At 37.7% G+C, this 21,487-nt stretch overlaps 1 protein-coding gene across 1 annotated transcript in view; it reads right to left on the minus strand.

Annotated features, from left to right (window-relative positions):
- Positions 1 to 9,335, minus strand: part of LOC141341010 (uncharacterized) — a 28,654-nt gene extending 19,319 nt beyond the window's left edge. Inside the window, exon 1 of the mRNA XM_073846140.1 lies at positions 9,097 to 9,335. Coding sequence (XP_073702241.1) covers positions 9,097 to 9,268 — 172 coding nt within the window. The 5' untranslated portion in view covers positions 9,269 to 9,335. The remainder of the gene's footprint in view (positions 1 to 9,096) is intronic.
- Between the last annotated feature and the right edge of the window lie 12,152 nt (positions 9,336 to 21,487).

Below are 21,487 nucleotides of genomic sequence, written 5' to 3' on the forward strand. Positions count from 1 at the left end.
ATCTATGGGAGTTTCTTTCATTTCACTTGTAGGTGTGTATGTGAGCGTAACACAATCATGAGTGATTTCTCCTTCATCCTCTAAAACAACTTCAGTCATTGCAGACATCATACATGAGGATGGGTTCGTGATTGGTGCCCGCTGTAAAACAATGTTCGGGGCTGTGAGGGATGTCAGCCAATTTCCCCAACGAGAGGATGTTACAGAAGTGACTTTTGCTTGATTCATTAGTGCAGACACTGCATGAGGGCATCTTACATTTACAGTCTGTCCTAACACCATTCCTGAAGAAGCCTGAAGAGCTAGATGAACTGCCTGCACTGCTCTGAGACATGGGCCCATACCTTGAGCGACTATGTCAAGTTTACCAGAATAGTAATGAATTGGGCGTAAATTGCCCCCATGATCTTGCATTAGACATGCAGTAATAAAGCCTAAGTGTTCATGAACATAAAGCACAAAGGGCCTATCAGATTGTGCAATTCCTAATGCTGGCGCTTGACATAGTGCTCTCTTCAAATCATTGAAAGCTTTGAGATGAATTTCTTCCATACAAACTGTATCGGAATCTCTAACCTGACCTTTCAACAAGTCATAGAGTGGCTGAGCAATCGAGGCATAGTCCTCAATCCAAGGTCTACAGTAACCTGCTGTTCCTAAAAATGATCTTAGTGCTTTAATGGTAGTAGGCGGAGGTATTGCTTTGACTGAAGTGGCTCGATCCTGTGTAATAGATCTATTTCCTGTACCAATTGTTTGACCCAGAAATGTGACTTGATTTTTAGCAATTTGAGCTTTGTGAAAACTACATTTGTGTCCTTTTTTCTGCAAATAGTCTAACAATTCTGCCAATTCAGTTTTGTGTACCTCATGATCTGTTGAGGCAAACAAAATATCATCAACATAGTGAATCATAGTGGACTGTTTGACTGGGCATTCTGGGTCACACAAATCACGTCTGAGAGCCTGATGATAGATTGTCGGCGAATTTTGAAATCCCTGTGGAACACGTGTCCACTGGTATTGCTCATAGTCAACCGTGAAAGCTAACCATGGCTGGCTGTCAGAATGCAATGGTACCGAAAAGAATCCATTAGACATATCAATTACTGAAAAAATCTTACAATCTAATGGTAAGCCATTACAAATTGTAGATGGATCTGCTACTAGGGGGGTGATTTTTTCAATATGTTTATTGGCTACTCTGTAGTCTATTGTGAGTCTCCATGTCCCATTGGCTTTCTTGATGGGCCATATAGGTGAATTACAGGGACTGTTGGTTTTAACGAGCACTCCTTGTTTCAGCAATTTTTCTACAATGGTTTTGACTCCCTGAATAGCTTCCCTACTGATCGGATATTGTTTGGTAACAGGAGGGGCGGTTCCTATTAATCTGACTGGTTCCACACCTGTGAGAAACCCGCAATCATCCTTGTCTTTAGCCCAAATTGGGTGATTCTGTAAGAAAGCATACTCAGGAGTGATTGCATTACTGGTAGAAACTTGTGCTGAAGCAATTTTTATGCTAGCAGATTCTGAGGACATGTCTAAAGTTAGATGTACTTGTCTCAGTAGATCCATGCCTAGAATTGCACCTGTATTCAATGGAGCACACAGCAATTTTGTAGTCAGAGTTTTTGGGCCTAATTGTATCTCTATGGGAGGGGTTTCAAACAAAACAGAATCTTCACCTACTACACCAGTTAAACAAAGTTTAGTTTTCTTGAATGGAATGTTTAAATCTTTAGCCAATTTTGTAGGAACTACTGTAATTTCTGCACCTGTATCAAGCAAAAAGTCAATCTCTTTCTCTTGTATGCTACCTTTCACAAAAATTCGTTTGTCATTGTGATGTATTACAGGGGAAAGGTAGCTACTCACAGCCCCAACAATTAGTTTTTTTCCTGCTCTTTTTGTGCTCTTAGAAGAGCTTGAGCTAGCTGTCCTAACGTTTCAGTGGACATTGGTGGAACTACTTCAGGGTTGTAGGCTGGCTGAGAAGGAGCAGAATTATGCATAGTATTTCTTCTATTATCTTGCAACTTCTTCCTACACTCTTTCTCCCAATGTCCTAATTTTCCACAATAATGGCATTTACCTTCTTTTTTTGTCCATTTATTTTCTTGGTTTGTTGTGTTAAATGTAGCTGCTGCTACTCTCACTTTTGCCTTAACATCAGCATCTCTTTCCCAAGTAGCTAATGTGTCTAGATTATTTCTGATAGTTTTGTTAGACCAAGTTAAATCTAAGAATGGCAAGGCTTTTCTGTACTCAGCTACAAGGCCATCTGACCAGATGCGGACTAGGGGTCCCTTGTCATCTAACACACTTTCAGGATCATCAACTATTCCGCTGTAAGCTACAGCTGACTGACAAAACTTTTCAGTGTATTCACTCACAGTTTCCTCTTTCCTTTGTACACAGTTAGTGATTCTGGACCAGTCTATTTTGGGTCCCAAGATATTCTTTAGAATTTTCATAACACCTTCTCTCAAATCGGCTTTACTGGCATGTTGTAGTGCAGAAGTAACAGCAGACTCAAAACTGTTGAATTCAGATTCAGTTAGAATTTGTGACATCAGCTGTGTGACTTCTGCTAACGACATGTCGTAGAGACGCATCTTGCTAATCAGTGCTCTTCTGAATTCAGAAAAACTTGTGCGTGCTGAAGGTAAGCTCTGGGACAATCTCTCTATATCTTTAGGTCCAAGCATTCTTGCAATTGCTTGTACCTGAACAACAGAAGAGTTGGGAGGAACATTTTCAATTCCTTCAATTCCCTGGGATCGTCTTCTAGCACCACAAACCCTCACTGAATCTACAGGCACATCAGACACTGATTGGATGGCTACATCATTTTCAAAGAAAGCTTGTAAGTCAGGATAAATGTTATCAGGCTGACTAACTTCCATATCAGTTTTTTCTGAAGCTTTGTTGCGGTTAATTTTTTTAGTCAATGCGGATATTCTAGCCCGGAGTTCTTTGTTCTGTTCCTCTAGCTCTGAGTTACGCTGAGACTGTTGTGTAGCTAGTGCTAAACCAAATTCTCTGTGGCAGCAGATAATGCCTTTCACATTGTTCTTACGAATACATGCTCCAAGGACTTTCTTACACTCATCTACTGACCAAGTCTTGTCTGGATGGATCTCATATTTCTTAGTTAATTCCTGTCTAACTTTTTCAGTTACTATTAGGTTCATTTGCTCTCCTAACAGTGATTTGAATTCACTATCTGACCACAAAGGAGTTGCGAGACCACCCTTTTCAATTGTGGGGATCAGCCTAGCATTCTTTCTAACCATTTTGCGAGTTTCTTTGTTACCACACAATAACAACACTAAAACTTCTCTGATCAACAGAGGGTACGCTTGTTAACACAGATCAACTATTGTTAACCTTCCCCGAATTAACAGAGGACAACACAAACTACTAGCACTTTATGCTAAACTTCTCTGCCAAAACAGAGGATAACAAATTTTAGCACTTTAATGCTAAACTTCCCTGCTTAAAACAGAGGATAACAGATATTAGCACGTAATGCTAAACTTCCCTGGGTGAACAGAGGATAACCAATTCTTCCCTGCCAAAAAAACAGAGGGTGAACAAATATTAACGTAATGTTAACCTTCCCTGAGTAAACAGAGGATAACAACTTTAGCACGTAATGCTAAACTTCCCTGAATTAACAGAGGGTAACTTTTCATCTCTAAAAGAACACCTTTAGAGGATAACTTAGTTAACTAAACCCTACAGCTGTCTGTTAACTCTTCTCTGACGGCGCAGAGGATAACTATATGTACTGGTCTTTAGCGGTTCTTTTGGATAGAGTAGCACTCACCAACCCTTGGTTGTAAAGGAAGATTCATGGAAACCTTTGTTCAGCTGGAAGTTTCGCTCTGGATTCCAAAAGATGCAGTCTTGAAAGCAGATGTTCTGTTGAGCTTGCTGTTTTCAATCTGGATTCAGGTGAAGGAGCTGGAACTCTATCCGGGTCACAGGGCACCAAAACTGTTGTGAACTTTTCTCAGAGACCAGGAGACGTTTTGGATATCTTGAAGCAGAAGTTTCTCTTTATTGAGATCCTAGCTGTTCGTTCGCTGCAGTCATCAAAAGTCGTCTACTAAGGCATATACATTACAGTTTATATACCTTTCCAGGGGGAGAGGAAAACATAGAGGTGGAGTCAATCTAAACAAAGCATGCAAATGCAGTACAGATAGTCAGCCTAGTAGGATTTTCCCGGCTTTGATCTATTTAGCATACAAATGCAAAGGGAATAAACAAAAGGACACAGTTGTACTTTGAGCTTAGATTTCACACTTAATAAGAGAAACCTGCCAGATGTTCAGGAACTGCTTAAAGACATAAGGTTCCTGTCTCAGGGTCTGGTTTGTTTGCTCTTAGAAATCACAATATGCATTACTTTTCTGTTTAGGCAGTTATATTGGAATCTATGTTTAACCTTTTATAAATTTGTAATCCTACACTAGCGACTTGCTAGTCTTTGCTAAAATCATGCTAGCGACTTGCTAGTCATGCTAAAATCATGCTAGCGACTTGCTAGTCATGCTAAAATAATGCTAAAATCATGCTAGCGACTTGCTAGTCATGCTAAAATAATGATAAAATTATGCTAGCGACTTGCTAGTCGTGCTAAAATCGTGCTAGCGACTTGCTAGTCATGCTAAAATCAGGCTAACGACTTGCTAGTCTTGCTAAAATCATGCTAGCGACTTGCTAGTCATGCTAAAATCATGCTAGCGACTTGCTAGTCATGCTAAAATAATGCTAGCGACTTGCTAGTCATGTTAAAATAATGCTAGCGACTGGCTAGTCATGTTAAAATAATGCTAAAATCATGCTAGCAACTTGCTAGTCATGCTAAAATAATGCTAAAATCATGCTAGCGACTTGCTAGTCATTGCTAAAATCAAGCTAGCGACTTGTTAGTCATGCTAAATAATGCTAAAATCATGCTAGCAATTTGCTAGTCATGCTAAAATAATGCTAGCGACTTGCTAGTCATGTTAAAATAATGTTAAAATCATGCTAGCAACTTGCTAGTCGTGCTAAAATCATGCTAGAGACTTGCTAGTCATGTTAAAATAATGCTAAAATCATGCTAGCAACTTGCTAGTCATGCTAAAATCAGGCTAGCGACTTGCTAGTCATGTTAAAAATCATGCTAGCGACTTGCTAGTCTTGCTTAAATCATGCTAGCGACTTGCTAGTCATGCTAAAATCATGCTAGCGACTTGTTAGTCATGCTAAAATAATGCAAGCAACTTGCTAGTCATGCTAAAATAATGCTAAAATCATGCTAGCGACTTGCTAGTCATGCTAAAATCAGGCTAGCGACTTGCTAGTCATGCTAAAATCAGGCTAGCGACTTGCTAGTAATGCCAAAATCATGTTAGCGACTTTGCTAGTCATGCTAAAATAATGCTAATATCATACTAGCGACTTGCTAGTCGTGCTAAAATCATGCTAGCGACTTGCAAGTCATGCTAAAATCATGCTAGCGACTTGCTAGTCATGCTAAAATAATGATAAAATTATGCTAGCGACCTGCTAGTCGTGCTGAAATCGTGCTAGCGACTTGCTAGTCATGCTAAAATCAGGCTAGCGACTTGCTAGTCATGTTAAAAATCATGCTAACGACTTGCTAGTCTTGCTTAAATCATGCTAGCGACTTGCTAGTCTTGCTTAAATCATGCTAGCGACTTGCAAGTCATGCTAAAATCATGCTAGTGACTTGCTAGTCATGCTAAAATCATGCTAGCAACTTGTTAGTCATGGTAAAATCATAAACTAAAAGCTTTTAAAACTACTTAAAACTTACTGGCTAGGCTTTCTCAAGCCAACTTAAAGTTTGCTAACAAACTTTTTATCTAGTTTGTTCTGTAATTTGTCTTGAACAAATCAGTTGAGTCAAAGTTTCATTATCCAATGCACAAACATCTGATAAATCAGTCGAACTGAATCGAACAATAATGAATCGTTGAACAACTTATTCATTAGACACTTGCCGTCACCTACTGGTGTTTTAATTTGGTTTAAAAGTATAATCCCCCATAATTTCTTGTGTAGGCTATATAAAAAAAAAATACTTAATCTTAGCAACACTCTCAAAACAATCCTAACATTATTTAATTCAGTTGTTCATATTTCATATTATGTAATAGAATTTATAGATCAAATGTAAGAATTTTAAATGAAACATGAAGTATTAATGAAGTTAGGGGGGGGGGAATATAAATGTTAAAAAAATTCCCTTGAATGAAATATAAAAAAATATGCAGATTTATGTCACAGCTGATAGTAAACCGATGAGAATATTGCTTCAGAATAAATTATATATATATATATATATATATATATAGCCTGCCACCATAGAGCCCCCCCACATAACAAATCCCAATTTAACCCCTGGATATAATGTTTATATTTAATTTTCGCCTCTAAGATTGTTTGCCTTCTCTGTGTTGTTCTCGCCCCCGTCTCCTTGCTTTTGTTCCCTCTCCCCTCGCCTGTCTTCTCATTCAACATGAGTCTCCGCAACCTCCCCCGAGGCTACAGAACTCGTCGCAAAAAAAGGACAACCGGCTCCATTACATGGAGATACTTTGGTTTTAAGGCGTCGGACGTCTACTGCCGTGAATGCCGAAAGTTGGCCCCAACCTAAGCTTCTAGCACAACGAACCAAGATTTTCGTGCGATTGTTAAAACGAAATCAAAAGTCAAACCCGCACGTGTACGCACATTCAAAAGCAAATTTAATACCCCGCGTTTAGAGAGTGACTCCCCAATGCGCGCAAATTAGGCCTGACGATCCATTAACCCCTTATCTGTTACTCCCATTTTTGAACATAGATGTGAAAATTAAAAATTTAAACTTAAATCTTTATAATTCATAAACATTTTGTAATATGATTTTGATGTACATTGTCCATGTTAATGCAATGTCTGATTTTAAAATGGCTTTCAAATTATGAATTTTGAGATTTTAAGTTTTCAGCTGATATAGCCTATCATTTCTTATTATTTCTAAAGTGTAATAGAGAAAAAAGGTAACAAGGGTGTCTGTGAAAAATGTCAGAACTTCTGTTATGAAGTATATTTTTAAGGTGCACTCTACATAATTTGTAACATAACAAAATGTTAAATATCTTTTTAGGAGCCTTAGACCTTTCCTACGTAATATGGTTTGATTTGATTAGATTAGGCTTTATTTGTAAAATGGTGAAGTAAACTGTGTAGCTCTAATATGTATACAGGGATTTTTAAAAGAAAATTCGCAGAAGCACTTTGTTCTGAACTGCCTACCTCTGAGTTTCAATAAAAAAGACTTTGGAATTTGGCATATTTGTTTTTGCAGTAGTTTTTGGGGGGTTATTTATCCAGTAAAGATATCGAGATATATTTTTTTCTTCATATCGCCCAGCCCTATCAGGTGTGATAAAACACTGTTATATTTTAACACTTTTTCACACAGGGACATTTGGATTTTATTTTCCCTTCATTAAAAGAAACCGTTTAAAAACTGCATCTTGTGTTATCTTTGATTAATATTTAAATTTGTTTGATGATCTGGAATATTAAAAATCAGGAAGGGGGCCAACACTTTTTCATACCACTGTAAAACAGACAAGAGTCCAACACAATCATAAAAACTTAACTCTCATACTGTGTTGAAAGCCAACAAGTAAAGATGAGTTTTAAGACTAGGTCCCCCGGTTTTTAACCTTATGGCAGGAACAACCAAAAGTAAATGCTCAGTGGATCTAAGTGCTCTTGTTGGAGTGTATAGCTGTATTAAGTCAGAATATGCTAGTCCATTTAGTGATTTAAACACTAAAACCAAAATCGATTAAAATCCATTATAAAATGAACAGAAAGCCAATGGAGAGGTGCCAGAATTGGTGTAATATGTTCTCATTTGTGTTCCTGTCAACATAAGAGCAGCAGCATTCTGTACCAACTACAAATGTATGAGAGAAGCCTGGTTAATACCTAAACATATGTATAACTCTTTCAAAGTCACTAAAAGTTAGAAAAGACTCCACTTTGGATAATCTAGATTAAAATGGCTAATTTAAATTCTGCTGAAGGCATTCAGAATATGTGTGCTACCCAAATAATGACTAAAAGTAAGTCTTTGAGAACGGGTTTCTCAAGCCAGGTGGCGCATTAGACCAGGCGCTCATCTCCTGTTTCCAAAATGCATTACAAACTGCTTGACAATTGCATTTACAACACAATTAACTATACAAACTTGTGTAACCAAGTACTTCTGCGCAAAAGGCTGTACGACGTGCGCGTTCCCGTAAAATACACAGGCGCGCGGGTATGGATAGCCTATCTGCGTGCATAGTCTTCCAATAAACTGCGTTGCTTTTAGAAGCGTCAATTCAGTTGTTGCATATAGTTTAATGTCTTTATTTCGGGATTATCAAAGTAAATTATAACTCAAACTTGAGATTTTACTGGGCCACAGCAGATTTTCACTGGGGCACGTGCCCCAGTAAAAAGGGTCTAGCAACGCACGCACCTGCCCTGACGCGGCTTCATAGCTGCATCCATGTCTGCGCGTCTCATTTGATGTGGTAATTTCACAGAAGTTGAAGACTTGTTCTCGCCCCCTACAGTGCAATTCAACTAGATATACGTCATCCGCGCTAAAATATCAAGGTGAAAGTCATCATATCTTGCGTAGTTTAGACCCAGCTCCCAACCCAACTTTGAGAATAGATTAACGGCGATATTTTTTTTATCGCGCGATATGAGTCTCACGTTAACGCAGCACGTTAACGCCGATAACGGCCCACCACTAGTTTTAATATTATAGCAGATATTGGGTTTAATATTACTGAAAAATGTTTAAGGCTTTTTTCCATATTATTGTTACAACATAAATGCATGATGTCATAATAACAAATGCTCAGTGTGAACGCAGGATATTGAAGGCAGGGTTAGTATTTGTCATGTGATCTCAACACTTCTGTCAAATGTCTTAATATTTCTACACTCCTGTGACATTGTTCATAAATATCATTCCTTTCTGAAGTGAATTCAGCTTTCAGAATAAAAACCAACCTGTTTGTTCCTCAGTATCTTCATGTTTGACTCTGAATGCTTCTTCAGTCTTCAAGTCTTCAATCTCCTCTTTAATAAACAACATCTTTGTTTGTTCTTTAGTTTCTTCATGTTTGACTCTGAAAGTTTCTTTGATCTTCATGTCTTCACTCTCCTCTTTAATAAACACCATCTTTATAATAGTGTGTCACGTAGATCTCTATTGATTCTCCAGGAGATTTTTCTGTGTGTTTGAACACTTTGTCCTGTTTAAGATGAGAATAATTAAAGATAAAATAAATGCAAACTAAACACACTCTGGGTGCGTCTTAATTAGTTCAGTTGTCAGAGTGAGAGCTACAGTAAGAGATTTGATAATAACTATACACAAGTTAAACATATCGTTCATATTTAGGTAGGCTAGTTTTAACTTACATTTGGTATTTAATTATTTGTACATCATATCAAATATATTACACTTTCATGAAATCATTCTCGGTTGTGATTCACTCGTTTGTGTTTGTTGTTGTCGTTTGTAATCCGCGTGTCACTGAATCGAATCACTGAATCATTTCACAAATGATTTGATTCAAATGATTCGGATTCTCAGTTTCTCTCATCACTTCTTTTCATCACACGATTGATTCATGATATAGAGAAATGAGACGCACATTCTCAGTTACTAAAGGCTAACGCTTTAACTAACACTAAATAAAGCATTACAATGTTATATTTAAGAATGATGCATTTATTTTACGTAACTTGTAAAAAACGCTTTAATTCATTGATTTAAAAGCTTTAAAACCACGAACCTTTCTTCAGGTGAATCACAACAGATGAGGAGAGCGGCTCATCTTAATGACGTCACACCACCAGAGCAAAATAAAAGTCCAATTCATTCACGCTGGCTGCGTTCGAAACCGCATACTCAATGAGTAGGTACTTAATTTCAAGAAGTACTTACTTAACGAGCGCTAAAAGAGTACGTACTCTACAGCCAAATCTCGTTGAGTATGGATGTGATCTGCACATCTTCCGCCATGTTGACGTTATCATGTGACCAACGGCGTTATAACAAGTGCAACAACTTAACATATAGCGACAGGTTTAATTCATCTTTCTATAAATATTTTGGTATTGATGAAATTTGTTCATTTTGTGGTCATGTTGAAGAAACAGCTGTTCTTTTATTGTGATTGTAGTATAACAGATACGTTTTGGGTTCATTTAGGTTTTTGTATTTTTTAATTCTTAAAGAAATAATTTTTGTCAGGAAAACCCAAATTCTTTATTTTTTAAATAAGTTATTTCTTTTGTTTTGTATTCAAAATTGTTTATCCACACGCAAAGCTAGCTTAAATTCTTGTTGAATTTCTCTTTTCATCCCTGAGGCTTATCAATAACAAAAACAAATTCAATTTTTGATTAATGATGATGTGAATATTTTGATTATTCAGAGATATTTAATCATATTTCCCCGTGTATATAATTGCATACTATGATGTAAGCAAGCCTAATAGTTATGTTTTTAGTTTTTCTCATTATGATTGTTCATTGTTAAAGATAAATACCATCTTACCCTGAGCCTGTAATTGTAAGTTAAGTAGTATTAGTAATAAAATGAAAATAAGCACAACAGGTGCTCAAACACCTCATAGCATCAGTAACACAACAACCCTACCTAGTACATCTTCCTCCATGTTTGCAATATCTGCACAAAGGAGACGTGGATCAGCTGCTCGAAAATCTTGTGTTTGGAGGTGTTTTTTGAGGATTTTACACTCAAAAAATGTAAGTATTACTACTTAGAAATTAAGATTACCTCAGAATGCACTGATCAATAATAATGATAAATGCTGACCTATAATTAATTATATTTTTTAGTAAAACAAGTATGTTTTTTTTAATCAAGTAATTAATTAATGCATATGTTAATGAAACTTATATTTTATTTACTGATAACAACATGGATATATGAGTAAAATAATAAAGTAACCATGAACATAAATAAAGACACATGGAACAAAGCTTTATTCAGACATATTGGTATTTTAGTCTTTCTCTAGATGCTCTCGCTGGCTCTTTGGTCTCTGAGGATGAAGAGACCACAGCAACATCTGGTCCAGATGAGACAAAGGGCAGGTGGAGTGATGGAGGGTCTCATCGATGGCACTTGACCATTTCCAGGATGCTGCTGTGGATTTCTCTTTTCTCGATGCACACACCAGTCTGCAGCAGACATTTCAGATCATACAAAGATGCACAAATACAATACAAAAGTTGTCATTTTAACAGCACAATTTCATTAGATCTCTGTATTAGAAGTAACAAAATTACCAAACTTTATATTAAGTTACAGATTTAACTTTTTTCCCCACAAATGCTGCTGTCACCTTTCCTTTCAGGTCCTGCTCCACCGCAAAATACCTGCAACAAAGGCACAGAAATCTAGAATCAGAAAAGTGCTTAAAGTTTTTTTTTATTATTAAAAAAACTGCAACTTAAGGTTTAAATAGATGTCTGTAGTGTACTCACTCAAAGCCTTTGATGGCAGCACTGCTTCATCAGTCACTCTTCACCAGACAAGCATACTTGTCTCATCTGTCCCTGTAACATCCACACAAGATTCAGTTCCCTCTGATTCATGTGCTCAATACTACATTTATGAGGTAGCTGTTGTGTTAATTGGCTTTTTATCCAATACAAATGCTCCTGAATATATCAACAGTACTATTAGACAAATGAAATAGATAACTCATGTTTACTTGTTTACTAACTATATGTTTATTTACATTACATTAATCTAAAGTCTTGACAACAGAGAATTCTACATAAACTCACATAACATCCATCACTCATTTAGATGTCTGTTTGGTGTTGTGCTGTGCTCATTTAATTCTCTCAGAACATGTTCCTGTCAGTTGTTAAACATTTAGTAATCATCTTTAAGATGCTACGGTCGCTATACGTAATAAAACGTGTTTTACAGCGAAATCACAAATATACTTTAACGTTACACGTATTGACACCTTATGCAAATCAGCAGTTTACGATACAGTAGCTCAACAAATACGACTTTAAGACAGGGAACCGTGTTTTGGTTTGTAATACTCACATTTGTAAACACTCTCGTTGCGGTTCCCAATCACGTTCGATGATGACGTTTTAGCCTCCTGTGGCCTCCTGGGATTGAAAAGTGTGCATCAGATGAACACTTCAGAATCTGGGCTGAAGCAGTAGGACATCCGGGGATTTCTCGCCTACTCTTTTATGAATACTGAGGTTTCGAACGTACTTCTTTCTTCACGTAATCTTTTTTCCTACTATATAGTAGGTAAGTAGGCATATTCGAACGCACTTTAAGTAGACGTTCGTCCGAATCTCGCGAGAATTAGTGCACTCGCCTACTAATTCTCGCCTACTCTTTTATGAATACTGAACATTCAAACATACTTTTTTGCTCGCCTACTGCTTTTTGCCTACTATATAGTATGGAAGTATGCGGTTTCGAACGCAGCCAGAGACTCAGAATCCGAATCATTTGAATCAAATAATTTGTGAAATGATTCAGTGATTCGATTCAGCGGCACGCGGACTACAAACGACAACAACAAACACAAACGAGTGAATCACAACCGAGTATGATTTTATGAGACTTTAATATATTACATATGATAAATAATAAATAAATATCAAATATAGATCAAAATCGTCTACTTGAATATAAACCGGTGTAGCCTAATTTGTATTATAAATTTTATATAGAAGTCTGTTAACTCTGACTGTCTTACTAGTGCACTGACTATTGAACTAGGAGCTGTTTTAGATACAGATGTAGATTTAGTTTGCATTTATTGTTCTTTCTATTAATAATTCTTATATTAAACAGGACAAAGCGTTCAAACACAGAAAAACTTCTGGAGAATCAACAGAGATCCACGTGACACACTATTATAAAGATGGTGTTTATTAAAGAGGAGAGTGAAGACATGATGATTGAAGAAACATTGAAACATAAAGATACTGAGGAACAAACAAAGATGGTGTTTATTAAAGAGGAGAGTGAAGACATGAGTGAAGAAGCATTTAGAGTCAAACAGGAAGACACTGAGGAACAAACAGGTTGGTTTTTATTCTCATAGTTGAACTCATTACAGAATTGAATATACAGAAATGTTTTGACATTTTAAAGAAATGTTGAGATCACATACAAGTGCAGCTGAGAAGATCCGGCTTTCACACTGGCCATTTGTTAATATAACATCATGTATTTAAGTCAACAATAATATGGAAGCACTTTGGCTAATTATACAAAAGTACTAAGAAAATTATTTATTTTGCACAAAGCAAACCTTGAAATGTGAGTAATTACATTTGGCTACTGCATGCTGTCTACATGTTCATTTAAAGTATTTGGTAAGCAAATAAAATAAGGAAAAACACTTAGGCTAAACCTATATGAATCCAAATACAATTGAAAACAGACTTGTTGTTTTAAAATTTTCTCCATCCACACTAGCGTTTTCAAGCATTTTTCAAAAGTTTCTCATCCACACTGAAATGTCAGAAAACATTCAATTCACCTTACACTTTAGACTGTACAAATGGAACAGATGATACTTTTTCATGCAAATTTCCTTTAATTTACTGTTTTTTGTAGAACAAGACAATGTAGGACATACAGAAAAACAGTACAAAATAGGACAAAACAGTAGGGCTGGGTAAAAAATATCGATTCTCCGATTTTAATCGATCTTCAGTTGAACGCAAACGATATCGATTCGGGAAATCCCCGAATCGATTCTTAATGCACGTGCTTCACGTAAGAGGATATGAATATTCACCTCTCGTCCTGAAGGTGTCACTAGTGTTCCTGCTGAGAGAGTTTTCTCAATCGCTGGTGATCTAATCACAGCGCAAAGGAGCTGCCTTAGATCAGAACATGTTGATCAGCTGCTTTTTTTGCAGAAAAATGATTAGGCTGTAGTTAAGAACTGTTAGTTTTATGGACAGTTAGAATGTTTCGTATACGCAGACAAGGGCTTTATGATGGGCCTGTTTTGAACGTTTTGAATTTAGAAAAATGTTTTATTTCTTAAGCATGTTTGAAGTTCTTAACAGATTTCACTGTTGCACATTTACAGTCTTTTTATTTTTTACAGTAATGTGCATTTTGCAGTTTGTTTACATGGTGTACAATGGATGCACATATTTATGATTTCTTGTTACAGTGTTCATTTAAAATAAAAGTTGTTTAAAATAAACAACTGTGTGCACCCTATTATTAATGTAGATGTGTATTTCAGTAATAAACTTAAGTAGGAGAGTTTCAGTTACCAGCATTTATACCAGCATATATATTTATATTTATAATATGGATCACATGTCTGCAAAACTAACATTTTAAATGAAATATTGATAGCGAATCGATATCGAATCGAATCGAATCGAAACCATAAAAATAAGAATCGAATTGCCAAATTGGTCACAATACCCAGCCCTACAAAACAGTGTTGTAAATATAAAGCAAGTCTGACAATAAAACAAACACAAAAATAATTATATCTTGTGTGTATATAAAGTAAAAAAAAAAAGCGAATAAGGAGGAAAATGAGGAAAAAGGGAAAGAAGAAGAAAATATATAAAGACAATTACTGGTTAAAGATTATTAAAATAATATCAATATAATCAAGTAAATCAATAGATGACCACTGTTCAGGAGGCATAGGTCAAACTTACACCAAGGTACTGTATTTTAAAATGAGAACGGTATAAACCAGTGGTTCTCAAACTGGGGTACGTGAGGTGATGGAGGGGGTTCAAAAAAGGCTGAGCTTTGGCATTAATTTAATTCTACCCCAACTTAAGGTTAAGGTGATGAGTAGGCATACTTTGGGCTCAGGTTGTTGTGCTGTGGTGTTTCCCATGCATTGATTTATTTGTGGCGACTCATATATCAGGACCACATTATCAAAACTGACCACAACCAATAGATTTTCCAAAAGGCTTTGACTTTGTTCTCTTTGTATCTCTTTGTATCTCTGAAGGAAACCTTCAGAAGGTTCAGAACCTTCTTTGGAAAATTTTCTTCAAGTAATGCCTGATAAAGCTACCAGTCTCAGATGGAACATGTGAGTTCTCTCGATCTGAGAGCTAAGGACTCTGTTCTCTTCTCTGTGTGCAGTCATATCAGGTTCTTAGGCCCTTTTTGCCTCCCTGTTAGGCTGCTTCTGTCATTGAGCTTGGCAGTGCTTCCCAGACTCTTGAGGTTCTCCTATGAGCAAGGCAGGAAAAGTGTCTGGGTCCCCCTCTCATCTCTGAGAGTTAAGTCCTCTGCCCCATGGAGCTTCGTGAGGCAATCATATCAGGTGTATTAGGCTTTTCCTTAACTGGCCTCTGTGCTCATTATAAGGTCAATTATGAGCATGCTGCCATCATCTTTTGTTTTATCATGTTGTTAGGTGCTAGGTACTTTTTGGAGCCTTGCCTGATTGAGCTGATAAAACTGTGATCTTACATACATCTAAGGCCTTGTCCACACAGAGATTAGCTGTATAGGCTATGCATAAATTGTATATTTTTATTGACAGATCTGGCGTTTTGGGAGAGTAAAACCAATATGTATTTAAAGGTGCCATAGAATGCATTGAGAGAATATTTTAAGTTGTTCTCTGATATCTACATAGAAGGTAAATGGCATAGGAAAGGGCAAAAAAATATCCGGAAATGGTTTTACAGGTCCATTTACTGTTATATGTGCTGCGTGCTGGACGGACGAGATCAGACGAGGAGTACGACAAACACTATTTTAATAATAATCTTCTCAATGCAAGGCAGGAACAGACAGGAACACAGATTCTTCCACACATGAATAAACATGTAACATAATCAAAGACCGACAGTGTTCTGAACAGAAAGACAGACTTATAAAGGGTGACTGAATAATAAAGCACAGGTGACACAGATGATCAATAATGACACACAGGTGACGGGGATGACAGGTGACATTTACAACCCTAGGATTTGTCCCTAGAATGAAATGCTCTGTTATTGCCTTATTTGGAAGCTTCATGAATATTAATGAGCTCTGCTCTGATTGGCTGTTTCACAGAGCTGCTCATCTCTATAGCGGGTACATTGATAAAAACATATATTTAATTAGGAACTCTAGCTGCTTTTAATATGTGGTTTGTTGAATCTGCCGTTTTGAATCTTAGTCTGATTACTGTGATGCATGTGCTCTGTGTAAAGTTATAATACAGAGAGAGTGCTTGTTTACCACACACGTTCAGCTGTATGTCAGTGATACTCGGGATCTGTAAATCATTCGCCATCATCAGCGCAGTCATCTCTGTTTATGTGGTAAGTGAAATCCTATGAATTGCAATGTAACAGGCTAACGCTAACATTAAGCTAACCGTGTCCCTTCAGTGACTCACCTTGTTTAACTGATGTACTGACGTTAATGATGTTTGGGCGATGCAAATGTTGGAGGCCTAACTATTAATGATCCCGGGGCATTTGCGTAACAGTCGGTGTTATGTTGGAAGTATACACATGTAAACAAGTGCTGACACAATATAATAGTAGTTTAGTATTTCTGAGGAAAACATACATTTGGTTAAAATATGTGTTGTTGGACATTAAATGTGACACAAGTATTATAAACTATAATGTAAGTGTAATTTTTATCATAGGAATAAATGGAAATCTATTGTAAGCTGACTAATACAGTCCTAATTACTAAAATAAATGTCTTTTCCTCTTCCCAGTTAAAATGTAGGCTGTTTTCTATCATTTCATTTTTAATTTAGTGTTTCAAAGACTAGAGATAGAGGGCACAGCTGTCATAAAACCAGAGAGAAAGGCTGTAAAATCAGTGCATTCCTATTGGTCCATGTTACAGGACTCAGCTTAGCCTGACGGTTTGCCTTCGGACCAGGTTAGTTTAACAGCATTATGCAGAGTTCAGACTGCATGATTTTAGCCCCGATTTCGACTCGCCGACAGGTTTTGAGAAATCGCCGAGAAATGCCCGAAATCACAGGCAAATCGGTGCTCGTTCACGTGAGTGACAATCACACAGTGTGAACTATCAAAGACGCGATCTGAGAGAATCGCAGACGAGTCGCCGACACCCGTGAGATATTTGGCATGCTAAATATCTGGACCTGTCGGCGATTCAAAATCATGCCGTGTGAAAGGTGATCTGACTGAAAATAACATCGCCGATTACCTACAGCCAATGAGAGAGCAACATCCAGGCCAGTGGGAAGTTGGGGGAGGAGTTACGAAGGTATAGACCACAATATCAACGAGCATGGTTTCGGCTTTTCTTTTCACTGCAGATGAGTGCACATGCAATTTGTATGACAAGCTTCTTGCGGGCTACCTTTTTTTTAAATAATAATCCCAGTCTCACGTGAGAACTTGCACGACTGACCTCGCGGTCAGTGATTCTTCCTATTGTAAAGTCATGCAGTGTGAAACCACTTTTCGCTGATCCATCGTGCAGCGTGAACACAGCAGCGACAGAATACTACCCCAGATAGTCATACAGTGTGAAAACATCTGTGACACAATTGCTTTGAAAATCATGCAGTCTGAACTCGGCATTAGTTGCCCAGTGCTCCGTGTCCTAGAGTTTGCACTTGACTAACTAGGGCCCAGGGCCCGGTTGCATGAAAGCCCTTATGCTGCGTTCACACCAAACGCGAATATGCGTCTGGCGCGAGTGATTTCAATGTTAAGTCAATGGTAAGACGCGTCTACGCGCGTCTGGAGTTCTTGCGGCGCGAATTGGCGTTTAGCGCGGCGCGTTACGCGCGATACGCGCGAATTGTGCTTTTTGTGCATCACGCGTTTGACGCGAATTCGCGTCTGCCGCCCGAGTTGAAAAATCTGAACTTCTGCGTCAATTCGCGCCGCGTTAACCAATCAGGAGCCTGCTTGATGCTGTGGCGGCAGGCCCGCCCGGAGTCACTCATTCAAATATGAAACATGAATACTAAATGCCTAGTGCGGTTCTAATGCACAACAAAGCAAGTGTTTTATCACATATATGACACATATTCATTTTGTATTGAATGCTATTTATTCCATATCTAAATCTTAATTATATGAAACATTATTATAGTGTAGTGTGTATATGTGTGTATAGTGTGTATACACTATAATAACAGAACAATAATAACTATAATAGTGTATACTTTAGTGTGTCTGGACAGTGTTGTGTGAGGAAAATAAAGAAATCACAGGACAGGTTAAATACTTTTGGAGGCTGGCTCCATTTATCATCAAAACAAAAATAAATAACAGATTTTACAGTAATAACCTGAACAAAAAATGGCACAGACCTATAGAAAGAGGAATGACATAAAGGAGTAGTTCACTTTTAAAATGAAAATTCTGTCATCATATACTGCTCCAACGCACAGAGGGAAGTTCCACCGCTCCTGAAATCCCCTCGCTCCGATGCGGGAAAGCAGGTCATCGAACTGGGCGCGAGACAGGCGGAAGTACCGCTGAAAGCGGCCGTCATCCAGGCGCAGCTCCTGGAGCAAGTGATGAAACTCGCCGAACTGGGTTCGCCTCCGAAGGGTCTGGTGGACCCAAATACGGCGACGATGATCCCTACGCCGCTGTTCTGCTCTCCAGAGCAAATACAGACCGGTGACTCTCTCGATAAATGACCGATCAACAACAGAATCTTGTAAAAAGATGGCCGCCAACGGGGTTTGAAACTTTCGCCTCTGACGCGCGTAAATTTCGCTTCAAACTTTTGTTTTTACGCGCGTCGATTTCGCTCTTGACGCGCGAATGAACACAAAGTGGTCACGCGAATAACTAGACGCGGCAGGCGCGAATTTAGACGCATATTCGCGTTTGGTGTGAACGCAGCATTAAGGTGAGAAATCCCTTAGTTATAAGGTTAAGGGTACCCTCAGTGAAACATAGGTTGCAAGAAAAAACCTAAGGGTCCATTTAAGGGAAGTTAAGGGTGCCACTAAGTATTTCCCTTAATTACTGAAGTGTTCCCTTAAGTTCTGTTATGCGTTGCTACAAAGTCCTTAGTAACCTTTTCACCAAAAATTAAGGGACCGAAACAGCTCCCTTAAGTGAACTTCTACTCAAGCACGATAGCTGATTTCATGGTAATTGAAGAGGAGGGACCTAGGCACATTTTTAATGACCTAAATAATCCACTGGAGACTATGAATGATGTACAGTTATTGAGGGAATATCTGCAGCAAAAGAACTTCTCGTTTAAGTTCAACAAGCCCTGATTGCTCATCCTTTCTTCCTAATCCTTTCTCCGCAGAAAAATGTCTGAAAACAGGAAGAAAAAAACATTTTTGCTTTTATTCTTGTATTTGTTACTGAATGCAACACAGATCACTTTTAACCAAAATGTCGCTAACCAGCTCGTGGCTGGATGACTTGGGCTTGTCGCTCCTGAAACATTTTCCCAGCTTGTGGTCTTTAGGCTGAAAAGAAACACATATAGCCTATAAATGTGTGTGTGTGTGTGTGTGTGTGTGTGTGTGTGTGTGTGTGTGTGTGTGTGTGTGTGTGTGTGTGTGTATGTGTGTGTATATATATATATATATATATATATATATATATATATATATTTATATACACGCATATACACATACACATATATATATTATAGCACACAAAACAAAATGCATTTAACAAAATGCATTAGCGTCATTTGCGTTATTTTACCTGCTTCCCAAGCTGCTTTGAGGAATGCCAGCAATGCCGACTAGAGCAGGCGAATCCTTCCCTATTATGTCCTGGACCAGGTCCTGTGGAGGCGGCCCTCCTCCTTCATACAATAACATTGGTTAAAAAGTGTATTAAACCAAGCGCTCTACTTTTTGACACAATATGTCCAGTTACGTATTAATTTAGCAGAAATAACGTTAACTCGTAACTCACCGTTTTTTCCAGATTCTTTTTTATAGTTGTTTATTTCTTTTTTTGAGTTCAACATTTTCATACTTTTTCATCACCTCTTCTACTGTCCGCTTGACAGCAAGATTTCTTGACTTGATTTTGTCCGTTATTTCCTGCCAGGCTTTCGTTTTGTGCAAATGAGTGATGGACGGGTTATATCGACTTTGCAGAGTGTTTTTTCTTTTAGCGTACTCTTCTAAAAGAATGGCCTTTTCGTCCTCAGTCCAGTTGGGTTTACGTTTTTTGTTTTCTGTCATGTTATTATTCTCCATGGCTTAGCTGCGGTTGTAAGGTAAGTTTTGCGGTCCGTTATGTTTATGCTGTGAGATGGAAGAGTAACTATAGCAACCGCAGCTTCCATTGCCGTGCGCTGCCAGAAACTATCGTGAAATGCTTAGAATAAACACTTAGGTAAGGGTGACTGTTAAGAAGTTTGTTGCAACGCTCTTAAAGAAATCCCTTGCCTCTGGGATTTTTTTCCTTTAAGGGATACCCTTACTTAAGGGTTTTCATGCAACCGGGCCCAGGTAAGGAAGAAGACAGACTGGCTAAACCGACCGTCTGCTAGCCACCTCACGTCAGAAATCTGTTAATTCTCAGCACATAGAGATCCCTTTACCTAGATATTAAACTATAGAGAATATGTCTGTTCCTCGAGCTAGAAAATACAAAAAACACCCAAACCAAATTAAGAGTAACAATTTAATTGATGTTCAACAAATAAAAAATGTATATAATACAGAGAAACAAACGATAAAGCTTGGCTTATTAAATATCAGGTCCTTTTCTACAAAAGCACTTTTTGTAAATGACATGATCACTGATCATAACCTAGATGTGCTCTGTAAATTCAACTCCTTGCTACAATTACGGTAGAACCATTATCTCTATTACAAAAGACTACTTTGTAAGTAATCTTTCTGACTAATCTGAATTGCTCAGCATATCCAATATGGTATAACGATCACACTCGCTCTCTAAAGAGAAAAGCACGGAAAATGGAATGCAGCTGGAGGAAAACAAAATGAGGTTTTTCGTACTGCTTGGTGTGAATAAAACCTATCCTATAGAAAAGCGTTATAAACTGCTAGATCAGATTACTTTTCGTCTCTTTTAAACGAAAACAAACATAACCCTAGATACCTATTCAATACAGTGCTTAAATTAATAGAAAATAAAGCAGTAACAGGTGCAGACATTTCCCAAAAGCACAGCAGTAATGACTTTATGAACTACTTTACTTCCAAGGTCGACACTATTAGAGATAAAATTGTAACCATACAACCGCCCGCTACAGTATCGCATCAAATAATGCGTTGTAGATCTCCTAAGGAACAATTCCATGCATTTTCTATTATAGGAGAGGAAGAATTGTATACAATTGTTAAATCATCTAAACCTACAACATGCATGTTAGACCCTATTCCATCTAAGCTACTAAAGAGGT

The sequence above is a fragment of the Garra rufa genome, chromosome 1, assembly GCF_049309525.1.
Source record: "Garra rufa chromosome 1, GarRuf1.0, whole genome shotgun sequence".
Lineage (NCBI taxonomy): Eukaryota > Metazoa > Chordata > Actinopteri > Cypriniformes > Cyprinidae > Garra > Garra rufa.